Genomic DNA, 16,428 nt, shown 5'->3' on the forward strand with positions numbered 1-16,428 from the left:
CCAAGGCATCCTGGCAGTGTGGCCTGTCATGGCCAGCTGTTGCTTTGTTGAACAAATCAATTCTATTCCAAATTTTGTGATGCATCCCCAACAACTTCATTAAAAAAATCTTGACTTTGATAAAAACCATGAAGAGGAATTAAATTAAATGGATATGAAGTAGATATAAAATCAGCAGCAAGGCAAATTTATTTTTGTAGCATATTTCAGCAACAAGGCAATTCAAAGTACTTTACATAAAACATAAAAGGCATTAAGACAAAATGTAAAAGCAGCATAAGGCAGTAAATATACATAATAAAAAATAAAAAGGGAGTAAAGAGTTCAGTGTAAGATGATAATCAGAAGCTTCAAATTTGATTTAATAAAAGGCAGCAGCAAACAGGAAAGTCTTCAGCCTTGATTTAAAAGAACTGAGAATTGCAGCAGACCTGCAGTTTTCTGGGAGTTTGTTCCAGATATTTTGTGTATAAAAACTGAAAGCTGCCTCCCCATGTTTCGTTTTGACTTTGGGAACAGAAAGCAGACCTGTCCCAGATGATCTGAGATGTCTGCATGGTTCATAGTGTAGCAGAAGATCAGAAATGTATTTTGGCCCTAAACCATTCAGTGCTTTATAAACCAAGAGCAGTATTTTAAAATCAGTTCTTTGACAGACAGGAAGCCGGTGTAAAGATCTCAGAACTGGAGTAATGTGATCCACTTTTTTTGGTCTTAGAAAGGACTCGAGCAGCAGCGTTCTGAATCAGCTGCAGCTCTTTGATTGATTTTTTTTTTATAAGAGAGACCCATAAAGACACCATTACAGTAGTCTGCTGAAGATAAATGTGTTGACAAGTTTTTCCAAATCCTGCTGAGACATAAATCCTTTAATTCTTGATATATTCTTCAGGTGATCGTATGCTGACTTTGTAATTATCTTAATGTGGCTATTGAAATTTAGGTCTGAGTCCATGACCACACCAAGATCTCTGGCTTGTTTTGTGGTTTTCAACATTACCGATTGTAGCTGAGCGCTGACTTTTAGTTGTTCTTCCTTGGCTCCAAAGACAATTACTTCAGTTTTATCTTTGTTTAATTGAAGAAAGTTCTGAGACATCCAATCATTGATTTATTCAATGCACTTACTCAGCACTTGTATGGGATTATAGTCACTTGGTGATATGGTTATGTAAATCTGTAACTTCTGCATAATTATGGTAACACAATTTGTTGTTTTGCATAATCTGAACTAGTGGAAGCATATAGATGTTAAACAGAAGCGGTCCCATAATAGAGCCTTTGGGAACTCCATGGGTCATTTTTGTCCAGTCAGATTTGTAATTACCTATAAACACAAAATAGTCCCTGTCCTTTAAGTAAGATTCAAATCAGTTTAGTGCTGTGCCAGAAAGTCCCACCCAGTTTTCCAGTCGTTCTATTAATATGTTGTGCTCAACTGTGAACTAATGCACTGAGATCCAGTAATACCAGGGTGATATTCTGCCACTGTCTGTGTAAGCGGATGTCATTACAGACCTTCACAAGAGCTGTCTCGGTGCTGTGGTGTGGTTGAAATCCTCACTGGAAGACATCAAAAAAGTTGTTAAGTGCCAAAAAGTTGTTCACCTGCTGGAAAACGCCTTTTTCAACGATTTCACTTAGAAACGGAAGGTTTGATATGGGCCTATAATCCATTAGTGGAGTGTCTAGATTATTCTTTTTAAGGGTGGCTTGATTACTGCAGGTTTCAGGGCCTGTGGGAAGAAACCTGAGAGATGTGTTGACAATTTGTAGAAGATCAGAGGTCATAACATTATGAACATTTTTGAAAAAGCCTGTTGGCAGAATATCAAGGCAGCAGCAGGAGGATTTCAAATGTTTAATTTTCTCCAATTTTTCATAGTTGATGGGATCAAATTGTGTCATGTTATTTGAATACAGTTTAGATGAACACAGGGACAACACATACCCTGTACCTATTACGGAGGCACTGACTGCCCATCTCATTTTCTGAATTTTGTCAGTAAAGAAGGAGAGAAATTCATTGCAGACCCTGGTAGATAGAAATTCAAAGGCTACTGCAGCAGGAGGGTTTATTAGCCTGAAGACAGTAGCAAACAAGGCATGTACATTATTATTGTTTTTTTTTTGCAGTGATGTCAGAGGCATAGGACCACCTTGCATTTCTCAGTTCCAAATTATAAATACGCAGTCTCTCTTTATAGATGTCATAATGAACAGTAAGATTTGTTTTTCGTCACCTGCGTTCAGCAGTACGACACTTTTTTTTTAAATTCTGATCAGCGTGGCACATCTCCTAGGAGATCTTTTCTTACCAGAGACCACCTTCACTTTAGTGGGTGCAATGGCATCAATAACATTTGTAATTGTAGAATTGAAATGATCTATAAGCTCATTGACTAAGACCCAAGAGAGTGCAGGTGTGAAGAGAAAGCCTGAATAAATGGTTCATGGTGCTTTCAGTGGTATGCCGTTTTGTGATTACCTCTGTTTGTACATTTGGTACTTTAAGAGAAAATACAGGAATGATCAGAGAGAGCAACATCAGTCACCAAACCCTTAGAAATGTTCAGACCCTTGTAGATAATTAAATCCAGTGTGCGCCTGCCCCTTGTTGTGTGTGGGCTCCATCACATGCTGATTCAGTCCATAGTTATGAAGAACACAACACAGTTCTTTAGTTCCTCTGTCCTGAGGGTTGTCAACATGGATGTTTAAATCCCCAGCAATAACTACACAGTCAAAGTCAATACAGATATAGACAGCAGTTCAGTTAAGTCATCAAAAAAGTTTGCATTTTATTTAGCTGGCCTGTAGATATTTAGAAACATAACTTGAGATGAGAAATTCTACTGAACAGACACTTATTCAAAAGGAGCAAATTTCCATAAGATATCTTCTTTCATTGGAGCAAATCATTAAATAAAATGGCTACTCCACCTCCTTTCTTATGCATTCTGGTTTCGCTCACAAAACTGAAGTTGGCAGGGGTTGACTCGATAAGAACAGTTGCACAGTTATCTTGGTCTAACCAAGTTTCAGTTAAAAACATAAAATTGAGATTGTGCTTGATGATAAAATCATTGATTAAGAATGGTTTTCCTGCCAAAGACCTGATGTTTAGTAATGTCAATTTAGTGTGTTAAGAGTGTTATCGACCCAGTTTTTTTTTTTTTTTAACGACAGGCTATGGCTGCTGGTGTACAACTGGAATCAGATTAGATAAAGTAGCTGTGCGCTTTGAGTACACTTTGTTCTTCCTGAAGTTGGTCAAAACAAGGAATTTCAGACCTTGGAGCTGCTCCTCGCTGTCTTGGGTGGGCTGTATCAGCAGCAGTGGGTCCATACCCAGTAAGCAGAGGGAGACATGAGCTGAAATGGGGGATGGGATAAAGGCCCAGTGAGTGCTAGTAGTCAGGATACTCTGTACTGCAGTCTGCAGGGAGATTGCCCTTGGTTTGTTTGGATAAGCGGGAACTTTTGGTGCCACATATTAACATATTGTCAATCCCTTTTATCTGCATCCTTAGCTTGTGTGGGATGTCTCTGAGAGGTGGGGGGGGGGGGGGGCTGGGAATGATCCATGGTGTTGTCCTTGTTGTTCTGGGTAGAAAAGATTGCTCTACTTTTCCCAGATTTTCTTGACCCTTTCCAAATACCAGTGGTGGGGTGCTGGAAGTCATAGGTTAAGTTGGCAGTAAGCATGTGGAACCCCATTAATATTATTGTTATTATTATTATTATTATTATTATGTTTAAATGAACCTGTCCAGTCTGAAACCAAAATCAGAATTGTATTTATTGCCAAGTACAAGAAATTTGTCTTGGTATGTTTGTGCAAAAGGGAAAGATTAACAGTAAATAGTAAAGATAAAAGTTAAAAAGAATAATATCTATCTATCTATCTATCTATCTATCTATCTATCTATCTATCTATCTATCTATCTATCTATCTATCTATCTATCTATCTATCTATCTATCTATCTATAAATCAACACAGATACAGGAAAAAAAAGTTTTAATACATTGCAGTACAGGCCTTTTTTCGTGCGACGCACATGCAACAGGCCTGTACTGCAATGTATTAAAACTTTTTTTTTCTTCCTGTATCTGTGTTGATATTCTGCTTCTCGTTAGTTGAGCACATATCACACCATTGACGTTTTCGGGGAAAAAACGCTATATATAGATATATATATATCTATATATACATACACACACACACGATACAATAAAATACAAATAAAAGTAAGGTGCAAATAAGGTACAATCACCACAGTTTCAGTTGAAGCACGAGAGACCATATGGATGTCCCATTGTCTTTCAAATTATCAATAGAACTCATTCAGATTGCTGGCCAGGCACAAGTCACTAGTAAAGTAGGGGGCTTTCAGTTTGTAATTGGTGATCTTTCTGAGGCTCTTCCAGACAGAGGCCGAGTTGTTTTCTGAGAAGTGCTATTGAAGTCTCTCAGAGTACAGTCGTTTAGAGTCTGGGTTTGTCCACTCCACACACAGTATCTTGGTCAGTGAGCATGCACTGTTCCCTCCTGCACATCTGCCTGTGGTGGAATGTAACACCAGCCAAAATGAATGAAGTGAACTCACGGTGGGAGTGGAAGGGTTTGCCGTTGATTGAAAAAGGTTTCCAGAACAGAACTGTGCTGCAGAATCATTGTCACATCTTTACACCAGCCACTGTTAATAAAAAAAAAAATCCCAAATACCTCCACCTTTTGTTTTGTTGGAGAGCTCTGTGTCACGATCCACTCTGAACAGCTGGAAGCCTGCCAGCTGCAGCACAGAGTCTGGTATTGATCCACACAGCAAAGTTTCTGTGAAGCACAAAACGGAAGATGAAGAAAAGTCTCTATTCTTCCCCACCTGTAGATGACGTTTGTCTAGTTTTTAGCACAGTGATCACATGTTAGAGAGTTTCTTGCTCCCCGGTTTAGCCAGTAGCACATATCCAAATCTGTTATGGTGTTGGTCTCAAGCAGGTTCAGGCCAGGCCAGGAAATAGTGTCCACATAGTCATCGGCGTGGGGCTCATCATGTCCGAAAGCCACTCTTCAACGCGCTTCATGTCCCTGGTTCTGATCGTCAGCCGGCTCCAGGACATCAGCTTAAGAAGCAGCAAACGGAGTGACGATAAGTTTTTCATCCTCTTGTATTTGGTAGAGCGTAGAGATTCTTTTTCCAAGCTCTGTGATTTTCTGGCTGAGCTTGGCACAGCTGGTGCATTCAGTGGAGGGAGAAGAGAGAGGAGGCATTTTTTCCCAAGCAAAACAAAGCCTCCAGCTGTCCAACTTCTGAGAGCATAAACCTGGTTTATGCTGTCTTCAACTTTAAGTGAATAGGATCACTATTTGCTGTTATTTCAGTTCTCTCCTATTGTACTGTCACAATATGCACGAAATATGATCACTGTTTGCTGTTATTTCAGGTCTCTTCTTTTAATCACAACTCACTTAAACTTGTTTCTGTCAAATTGTTTCCTGACATTCAGTTAAAATTATTCATTATTTCAGGCATCCGGGTGGCGTGGCAGCTTATTCCATTGCCTGCCAGCATGGGGATCGTCAGTTCGAATCCCTGTGTTGCTTCCAGCTTGGTCAGGCGTCCTTGCGGACACAATTGGCCATGTCTGTGGGTGGGAAGCCGGATGTGGGTATGTGTCCTAGTCGCTGCACTAGCGCCTCCTCTGGTCAGTCGGGGCGCCTGCTCGGGGGGGAGGGGGAACTGGGGGGAATAGCGTGATCCTCCCACGTGCTATGTCCCCCTGGTGAAACTCCTCACTGTCAGGTGAAAAGCGGCTGGCGACTCCACATGTATCGGAGGAAGCATGTGGTAGTCTGCAGCCCTCCCGGATCAGCAAAGGGGGTGGAGCAACAACTGGGACGGCTCGGAAGAGTGGGGTAATTGGCCAGATACAATTGGGGAGAAAAGGGGGCAGAGAGAAATTATTCATTATTTCATTTGTCAACGGGTCATCACCCGTAAGTGAACATCACTACCTTCAAACGTCTTTCCGTCAGATGTCTTTTGAAGCCTCAGTCTAGTTAATACCTGGCAGTGCCTCAAACATCGATTAACCTACATTAATTCCTCACATTCCACGACCAGAAGTGAAAATCTCCACAAAGAAAAACCAGTCTAGTTCCCTAGGGTAGCGGTACTTGTTGTTTTTCAGCCTCAGAACTGTGGGCGGACAGTCTCCTCTCTTAAAAAAGATGTCATGTTAAAACTCCGTGAAAACCATGGTCACCTTTACAAGTAATCTAGTTGTTAGAGTTGGGTATTGTTGTGGAGAAGTAGCAAAAAGTAGCAGAAAAGTAGGAAGACTGAAAATCAAAGAGAAAAGTGGGGAGCAAGAGCAAAAGCATCTGCACTGTAGTATGGGCAGCAATGTATGTATCTATCCAGTGGATATCAATGGAAATCAATGGAAATCAATGGAACATCGCAAATACACAACATGCACCCCAGGCTGCAAGATTGCTGCGATTAACATCTGTATCACATCTACATGTGTTATATAATAACTAGGGCTTTATTTTGACAAACTTTACAGGGCATCTTGTTGTTTTTTGTTTTCCAGCATTTTGATAGTTGCTGGCATGTGCCACCCTAGCTATGACTATCGATAAGGGAGTCAGGGTGAAAGACAAGAGTAGCTTTGTTGTTTCAGGGAATTTCCTCCAGAGAAATTCGTCAACAACAAAAAAATAAGAATGCAGCACAGAACAGTCTGGTTAAAGTTGGAGTCTTTTATTGGTACTTGCTTAAAGAAGCATATAGATAGTTACTGCCTGCCATTGGAGCAGCTACATAGCTGCTGTTTATTCCAGCAGTATAACTAGCGAATTTACTCGACTTAAAGAAAAACAAAATTCCAGGGACAAAAGGCAGATCTTGGATATAAACCTGTTTCTGGCTTCCTCCCAAGAAGTTGAGTTGGAAACACGGCTACGGAGGTTTGGGTTGTGGAAGAATGTCACACTGGAATTATTTTGGCATAAACGTACAAGATCATCCCACAAAACAGAGGTTCAGATGAATGAAATGTATCTTATACATGGTGAGTAGTGAGCCGGGCATCTGATCCCCCGGTAATCCCAGAATCATCCATTAAAGTGTCCCCCTTCTGAATGCCTCAGCAGTAAACCTCATTTAGGAGTGGGGCTCGTTAGGCTGTGTTCATCATTAAGGAGAAACGTGAGACACTCTGTTGCTGTAGGATTCGGGTACGTGGGGGTGGTAATGTGATTGGCTGCCAGATAGTTCCATTAGCGCCATGTAAGGATGGCGGTGTCACACGGCGTCTACACTGTGACACGCAGGGGAAGAGGATTGATGGCTCTGGTTTGTGTGTGTGTGTGTGTGTGTGTGTGTGTGTGTGTGTGTGTGTGTGTGTGTGTGTGTGTGTGCCAGTGTACATATATCATATGTATTGATGGCAAACACTCATAGGTTGTGTTTGTTTGTGTGTGCATGTGTTACAGTGTTCATGTGTATGCATTTGTGCGAATTTATGTACAAATTTATGTGTGTGTGTGTGTGTGTGTGTGTGTGTGTGTGTGTGTGTGTATGCATTTATGTGTGAACGTGACTGTGTTGGCATGCGTGTATGTTGACATTTGACTGAGTGCCTGTGTGTGTGTGTGTGTGTGTGTGTGTGTGTGTGTGTGTGTGTGTGTGTGTGTGTGTGTGTGTGTGTGCATTTATGTGTGAACATGACTGTGTCGGCATGCATGTATGTTGACATTTGACTGAGTGCCAGTGTGTGTGTGTGTGCGTGCATGCGTGCGTGCGTGTGCGTGTGTGTTTCGCAGAACCGATTGGTCTGTTGACCACAGCGCTGTGAGCCATGACTCTCAGATGCAGGAAAAGGAAAGCAGAGTCGCTCACAAAATGTCTGTCCAAGCTTAATTCGTAGGCGAGAGAACGAGAGAGAGTTGGCAAAGGTTTAGAGAGCAAGTGAGAAGGAGAGGAGAGACGCTAAAAGGGATGAGAGCGATGGTGAATGAGGCTACGAGTTCAGGAGAGAGAGGAAGAGACAGTTACGGGGATAGAGAGAGGGTGAGACATGTGGGGTTAGGGAGGGTTGGAAGAATGAAAGAAAGTAGAGGCAGGGGGGAATATGTAGAGAAGTAGAAAGAGAGGATGTCTGAAAAAAGAGAGCTGGTAGGAGAGTCAGGTATTGGAGAGGTAAGACAGGATGAGAGAGAGATAAAAACAGATGGACAGATGGACAGAGAGGGTGTGAGAGAGGTGAGGATGCGAGAGAAAAACTGGGAGAGAAATTCAAACACAGTATGAAACCAAGGTAAAAATAAGTAGTGAATATGGAAAGACAGAAATAAAATGAATGAAAGAAGCGATGTCTAAAACCCCTCCTGTGGACGCTGAGATGTAGGAAAGGAGGTTTTGAGGGATGATGCAGCAAGAGGCAGAGCACCACGAGCATTTTTAATACATTTGACTGTGTTTCGGCCGGCTGGCAGGGAGAGAGACAGAGAGCAAGTGAGATAAATGTTAGGAGAAAGAGGGGAATGAGGGAAAGATGGATATATTTAACTTTGGTCTAACTTGATGAATACCCTCAAAATCTCCATCTTCATCTTCCCTCTTCCCTTTCTCCCTCCCCCGCCCACCCGCCCTGCTTTCAGCTGGAGAGCAAAACCAGCAAGGCAGCAGGGACTCTGCCCTCCAATGACGCTCTGGATCCTCCAGACCTGAAGGTGGCACTGAAGAGAGAGCGCGAGGAGCACCAACACCTCCTGGCCGAGTCCTATGCCGCCGTCATGGACCTAACCAAGCAGGTCAGTGCTGAGAAGTACCTTTGGGTGCACGTGTTCGTGTATAAGCATGGATAGGTACGTGTGTCTCACTGTGTTTGTGTCCGTGTGTCATGTTGGGGTGAAAGGTTAAGTGGTGGTTGTCTCAGGACTGATGCCAATTGGCATCAATTTAGGAGCTGAAGTGAGTGAGAAATGATTGACTTATCAGTTGACTAACTTATTGTTTTATGATTGATTTGTTCATTTGAAATCAAATATCCGCAAACTTGAGTGTTTTCTCATCGAATTAAAATATAACTGTGAATAAGATGTGTGTGTGTGTGTGTGTGTGTGTGTGTGTGTGTGTGTGTGTGTGTGTGTGTGTGCGTGCGTGCGTGCGTGCGTGCGCGCGCGCGCGCACACACAACTGCCCTATCTAGCTAGAAAACTCCAGCTCTGCTCAACATTCTTTTTCTCTTCGTTTTTATATAAAACCAGTGGTTACATGCAGACAAAACAGTCTGGCCCCACTCAGTAGCATGCAACCACAAGTTAATGCCAGAGGCAAAGCAAAGCATCTGGCCTTTAAAGCTACAGTCCTGAAGATTGTTGTTTTTGTTGACCTTGTTGATACCTATGGTGATACTGGTACTTTCAATTATGTCTGACCACTTTATATCCCAGATATCCATCTGTAATAAAACAGTTGCCAATGCTCCTATCGACCATCTACCATCAAACAAAGAAAACATGACATGATTGAACTTGATTTTTAACTATTCATGTTGTAGTGTGGGCAGCACTGTGGTGCAGTGGTTAGCGTGGTTGCCTCACAGCAAGAAAGTCCTGAGTTCGAGCCCCAGGGTAGTCCAACCTTGAGGGTTTTCCCGGGTCGTCCTCTGGTTGGAGTTTGCATGTTCTTCCCGTGTCTGCATGGGTTTCCTCCCACAGTCCAAAGATATGCAGGTCAGGTGAATCGGCCATATTAAATTGTCCCTTGGTATGAATGTATGTGTCGCCCTGTGATGGCCTGGCGGCCTGTCCAGGGTGTCTCCCCACCTGCTGCCCAATGACTGCTGGGATAGGCTCCAGCATCCCCGCGACCCTGAGAGCAGGATAAGCGGTTTGTATAATGGATGGATGGATGTTGTAGGGTACATTTGTAAAGGTCTGCTTCAAGCTTCTGCATGTTTTCCTCAAAAACGTCACTTCTCCTTCAAGCGTCGCTAGCTGCCTTCTTCTTCTGCATTTGACTGCTATGGTAAAACTATGCACCATACAATTTTTCCTGGGAAAGTCCAACCTGACTAGCCATTAAAATGTACTAATTTTTAATTAAATTAAAATAAAAGTGGTCATGAGCTAGATATTTGTGGATTAACTATCATTTTAAATGGAAAGTATCAACACGAACATTTGTTTGCTTGTAAATCTTCAGGGTTACATCCTGGAATTTCACTGGGGCTAACCATACTGAAAATCAATTTACTCAAACTTTTTGCTTTTTAAGTGTTTTGGTCAAATAGCAGATGTTTGAAGCAGTAAAGTTATTTTTGCACCGCACATTGTTTCCGTTTTATGTTTTCCTGGCTCTCCCATGTAACCGCCTGTGAACCAACCAGCTTCAGATTGGAGAGAGGAACTGGGGCAGAGAAAAGATGGAGCTCCTGGAGAGGTTCAGCCAGGAGAGATCCCAGTGGGAGCAAAGGCCGAGAGACTACAGCGTACAGCAGGGGAAGGTGAGAGAGAGAGAGAGAGAGAGAGAGAGAGAGAGAGAGAGAGAGAGAGAGAGAGAGAGAGAGAGAGAGAGAGAGAGAGAGAGAGAGAGAGAGAGAGTTTATGTTGTGAGAGCTTGATTGAACAAAGACTGACTGAAGCCTACTGCACAGCAGGTTAAGGTGAGAAGGTGGTGTATGTGCAAACGTGCAGGTGGATGTGATGTCAAAAGATGAAAAAGCACTGTGTGTGTGTGTGTGTGTGTGTGTGTGTGTGTGTGTGTGTGTGTCTCCGTCCAACCATGCTTCAACAAGCCCCTTCCTTTCACATCCCCCTGTCATTCTTTACAACTTCATAATCTTTGTTTCTGTTCGTGCCTGTTTCTACAGCAGACAGCTCCAGCCAAATAATTTGGTTGGTTGGCTTGGTCATCCAACCAAGGCCGATAATCCTGTGTGTAACATTACCTAATGCTTTAATAGTGGATATATATTGGTTTCCAGGGCAGGAGTCAGTAATCTTTCTCAACGCCTCTTTACTCATGTAGGCGGGGTGGTGTCTAACCATGTGCCCCTTGGGAGCCATGTGTATACAGGTTTTAAATCTAGCCAGTAATTAACTAGCTTATGTTGCTAATTGGTAAAATCAGGTGGTGTGTTGTCCCACTGAAATGAAAACCTGCATGCATGCATGCTGCTCTTGAACGATACATTGATCACCACTTTTGTATGTCAGACACCACACATGCCAATTTTAAAGCCACAATTCTTCAGGGGACGCTCTTGATAGTGATTATGGCTACTTGGGTAATGCTTGTTATGACCACATCTCTGACATACACTGTAATCAGGGTTAGGTGTAGCCCCTCTAGGATTGTTTCCATAGTGGTATCCAGCTGCAGTTTCAAGTTAGTTTGAGGACACTCGGATTGCACAGCCTGCTTGTGGTCCAGTCAGGTTCTCTGATTACACCAGTACACTCTTGATAACCCAGAGGGGTTATTAAGGGTCTGGAGGGATTGAGTCAGAGTTTAAAGGCGTCTTTGGTAGATGTTAAACCATAAGCGCAAATACATACACAAAACAAAACACACTCACATGAAAACACACATACACAAATGTAGACCAAAAAAAAAACAACAACACTGGGGCACGCACACACACACATACACACAACTACACAGCTGTAACTAACACTGACATACACATGTGCATTCATAAATACCAGTGTGGTTCAGTGCTTAATGTACCAATTGACCACAACGGAGTACTACACATCTGCTCTTAACACAACTAAATGTTAGGTATGGTAAAAGAGATTTTGTGTGTGTGTGTGTGTGTGTAAAAGGGAGAGAGAGAGAGAGAGAGAGAGAGAGAGAGAGAGAGAGAGAGAGAGAGAGAGAGAGAGAGAGAGAGAGAGAGAGCGAGAGAGAGAGAAAGACCATGACCATAGTTAGACTTGGCTGGTTCTGGTCTACCATCATTCCTGCTCCATTACCTGCCTCTGGCCGTCTCCCAAACTTGTCTGTCTCAAACTGGTGGCCTAATTCTGTGGGAAAACTACCTACAAAGCAGCTTTCTTTGTGTGTGTGTGTGTGTGTGTGTGTCTCTCCTCAGTCTTCTCCTTTGCCCTCGTTTTCTCCTTTCCAGTCCCCTCAACACTTATTCTCTCATCTCCTCTCCTTCCATCTAGTTTGTCTTTCTTCTGTATTCTGTTGTCTTGTCTCCTAACCTCACCTCCCCTTACTATTATCATATGCCATCCTCCCTTTACTCCTCTCTCTCTCACTCTCTCTCTCTCCCTTTGCTCCTCCCCTGTGCTCTTCAGAATGTGAACCCATCTCACCCTATTTTCCCAGGTGATTCTGTGATTCACTTGAATGAATCACACAATTCACTGTGATTCACTTGAAGCCACATGGGAAACTTGGCATGAGACCTAAGGATACCTAGACTGGTTAAACTTTTATGGCTTTTCCTTTTTTACTTCCGTTTTTCTTTCTTTCTTTCTTTCTTTCTTTCTTTCTCTATCAGTTGATAGATTCAGATGCACCTTTGTTTTTCCATAAAATTACACATCACAACTGTGTTGGTGTCACAATTATAGTTATATAGTTATATAGTATATATATGTATATATCTCATCTCATCTCATTTCATCTTCAGCTGCTTTTCCAGGGTCAGGTAGCGGTGGTAGCAAGCTAAGTAGGGCACTCCAGACGTCCCTGTCCCCAGCAATGCCCTCCAGCTCCTCCTGGGGGATCGCAAGGCATTCCCAGACCAGATTGGACATGTAGTCCCTCCAGCGCGTTCTGGGTCTACCCCGGGGTCTCCTCCCTGTTGGCCGTGCCCGGTAAACCTCCAAAGGAAGGCGCCCAGGAGGCATCCTAATCAGATGCCCGAACCACCTCAACTGGCTCCTTTTGATGCAAAGGAGCAGCGGCTCTACTCCAAGCTCCCTCCAGATGTCCGAGCTCCTGACTCCATCTCTAAGGCTGAGCCCAGACATCCTATGGAGGAAACTCATTTCAGCCGCTTGTATCCGCGATCTCACCCTTTCCATCGCTACCTAAAGCTCATGACCATAGGTGAGGGTTGGAACAAAGATTGACTGGTAAATTGAGAGCTTTGCCTCCTGGCTCAGCTCCTTCTTCACCACAACGGTCCAGTACAACATCCGCATTACTGCTGAGGCTGCACCAATCCGCCTGTCAATCACCCGCTCCATCCTACCCTCACTTGTGAACCCCGAGATACTTGAACTCCTTCACTTGAGGCAACAACTCATCCCCAAACCAGAGGGAGCAATCCACCATTTTCCGGAAGAGAACCATGGCCTCAGACTTGGAGGTGCTGACTCTCATCCTGGCCATTTCACACTCAGCTGCAAACCACCCCAGTGCGCGCTGGAGGTCGCATTATGATGAAGCCAACAAAATCACATCATCTGCGAAGAGCAGAGATGCAAAACGGACACACTCTTGACCTTGGCTACGCCTTGAGATCCTGTCCATGAATATCACAAACAGAATCGGAGACAAGGGACAACCTTGGCAGAGTCCGACACCCACCAAAAATGTGTTTGACTTTGTGCCAAGAATGCGGACACAGCTCTCACTTTGGTTATACAAGGACCGGATGGCTTGTAGCAACTGCCCCGGTACCCCATATTCCCGCAGTACCCCCCACAGAGTGCCCCAGGGTACACGGTCGTAAGCCTTCTCCAAGTCCACAAAACACATGTAGACAGGCTGGTCAAATGCCCATGCCCCCCTCAGCACTTCCGCAAGGGTAAAGAGTTGGTCTCTTGTTCCACGGCCAGGATGGAATCCGCATTGTTCCTCCTGGATCTCAGGTTCGACAATCGGCCGGAGCCTCCTTTCGAGCACCCTAGAGTAGACTTTCCCAGGGCGGCTGAGCAATATGATGCCCCGATAATTGGAGCACATATATATATATATACACACACACACACACACAGACACACATACACATATGTATATATAAGTTACAATTATACCAGCAAATCAACAGACTGAACATGTAAACACACACACATGCACAGAAAATCGGTTTTTCAACACCAGTTGCCCTGGTATGGAGGCCCAGCCAGCTCCATTCTCTATCCTGCCTGTATCTTTGCATTTATAATCCACAATCAGCCTTTAAAGCGCTCTCTCTCTCTCCCTCTCTCCTTCCACATCCTCTCTCTCACACTAGAGGAAATGTGTGTGTGTGTGTGTGTGTGTGTGTGTGTGTGTGTGTGTGTGTGTGTGTGTGTGTGTGTGTGTGTGTGTGTGTGTGTGTGTGTGTGTGTGTGTGTGTGTGTGTGTGTGTGTGTGTGTGTGTGTGTGTGTGTGTTCTGCCTGCTGCAGTTACAGTACACACAGCATAGCAGTCACAGAATCCCTTTCATTTCCTTCTTTAGTTGAAACAGTCCACAAAGGAGGCTACAAAGTTGATAGGCCGCAAAGGAGGGAATGTGTTTATGTACACGAGTGTGAGAGGCTTTGGGGGCATAGAGAACATTTCAAAATAAATATTATTCATGAAGTAAATTGAGGGAAGATTGCAGGTCATAGATTTTGAGTTTAAGTGGTAATACACTGTAATGAATTGATTCAGTGTTTTCTCATCTCTGTTACTCCCCATCTTCCTTCACAGTCCAAAGCAGACAAGTCTCCAGAGGGGGAGCCCTCCCTCGATCCAGTCACGAATGGAGCCAGCTTATCCAGGTTACATTTTTTCTATTCTTAAAAACAAAGTTTACCATCTTTGATTGGATTGTCTTTTGTTGTTAGTTTCAGCTGTAACCCCATCTTCTTACACTTGCCATGAGAAAGTCTATTTCGTTATTTGTGTTTGCAACTTTATCATTTTAGTTGAACTTGAGTATACTGGCATTATAAATATGGCCATTTGTTGTCTAGACCTGGCCACGGTCCACTTGAAAAGGTGGTCTCGAGTACGGTTCATGCGTACTCGGATACGGTTCGCATCAGGTGGGAAAACTACCGTACCAACACACGGAAGTGGTATGCTATCTGACGTCATAACTATTTGACTCTCGCGTTCAAACATGGCCGCGAAAGGATCTCTCTGGTCTACTGAAGTAATTGTTTGCTTGAAATTTGGGCAGATGAAGTTATATATGCACCAGACACAATGTTATCTAGTTAGATGAATAAAAATAGAGTAGCCGATGAACCCTTTCAGTTGTCATTTTAAGGGTAGACCAATTTTTTCCGAGTCAGATTACAGTTACCACCACTATATCACCAAGTTACATCTGAAGGAGTATTCTACAAGAGGTAGCCCATACACAGCCCTCTTTCATGGCGTGTATCTGTGTATAGATGTGTGTGTGTGTGTGTGTGTGTGTGTGTGTGTGTGTGTGTGTGTGCTGGGGTCACTGTCATTATAATAACATAACTTCTATCACTGGTTAGGTAGCTAGTACACACTTTTTCAGAGCCATTGTGGAAATCGAAAGAGAATATTCTGGTCAACAACTGGTCTGTTTCTCACCTTATTGACAAAAGCGAGTAACAGTCAACGAGTAGAGCTACAAAAGCATTTCTCAACGCCGCCCATCTCCTCCAACATCTGCGTATGTGCGTAACATGTGCCCATCTCATTCTGTGAACTGCACGGCCATAGCTGATCAAGTAGGAAGGCAGGCGAGAAGGTCAACCTTGATATTATCTCCAAAATATCAATAACAGTAGGCATAGTGTGAAGGTTGACTCCATTGTATGGGCTAGGGATCTTGCGATTGGCACACTTTTCTACACTGGAGCGACAACAAACAAATGTCGCGTAGTTAATGATGCAAGAGTATGCTTCTTTTTCTTCTTCCTTGTGTTTATGGCAGACCGCAAACCAACTAGGTATATACTTCCACCTGCTGTATCGGAGTGGGTAGATACGCAAGTGTACTCGGGTATGGAACAACTTTACTAATGTGGAAGCTGAGCAGCAGGGAAGTAGGAGGGGGGGGCAATCGTATGGCATGGTATGAAGTAATCCTACCTAATATGAAAATGCCCTATAACAAAGGAATGTTTCCTATTGTATTCTATTTAGTGTGGTCTATCCTTTTCTAGTTTATTCTAATCCATTTATTAACCCTTTCCTCTTCTGTTTTATTAGAACAAAATCCCTGTCAGAAATGGAACAACCAGAGGTCAACGGAACTGCTAACCAGGAAAATAAAAGCTTGTTCAGGGTCCCGCCCCCTCTCCTGATTTGCCCAGAACAGGGTGACCACGCCAGGAAAAACTGGACCTACCTGACCAATGAGGTGCTTTGATCCTTGTGACCCTGTTATAGAGAGCGATTGCTTCTTTTAGTGCTTCAGAGTGCTCGGCTCATGCAACAAAGGCTGTTAGCATGTTCAAAGCATTTGAACCCATGTACTTCAATTC

At 43.4% G+C, this 16,428-nt stretch overlaps 1 protein-coding gene across 1 annotated transcript in view; it reads left to right on the forward strand.

Moving 5' to 3' along the window:
• soga1 (suppressor of glucose, autophagy associated 1) overlaps positions 1–16,428 on the forward strand; it is a 157,177-nt gene that overhangs the window by 132,533 nt on the left and 8,216 nt on the right. Inside the window, exons 16-19 of the mRNA XM_056299554.1 lie at positions 8,676–8,828; positions 10,409–10,525; positions 14,666–14,736; positions 16,154–16,304. Of these exons, the coding sequence (XP_056155529.1) occupies positions 8,676–8,828; positions 10,409–10,525; positions 14,666–14,736; positions 16,154–16,304 (492 nt within the window). The remainder of the gene's footprint in view (positions 1–8,675; positions 8,829–10,408; positions 10,526–14,665; positions 14,737–16,153; positions 16,305–16,428) is intronic.

The sequence above is a fragment of the Lampris incognitus genome, chromosome 2 (assembly GCF_029633865.1).
Source record: "Lampris incognitus isolate fLamInc1 chromosome 2, fLamInc1.hap2, whole genome shotgun sequence".
NCBI classification, from domain to species: Eukaryota; Metazoa; Chordata; class Actinopteri; order Lampriformes; family Lampridae; genus Lampris; species Lampris incognitus.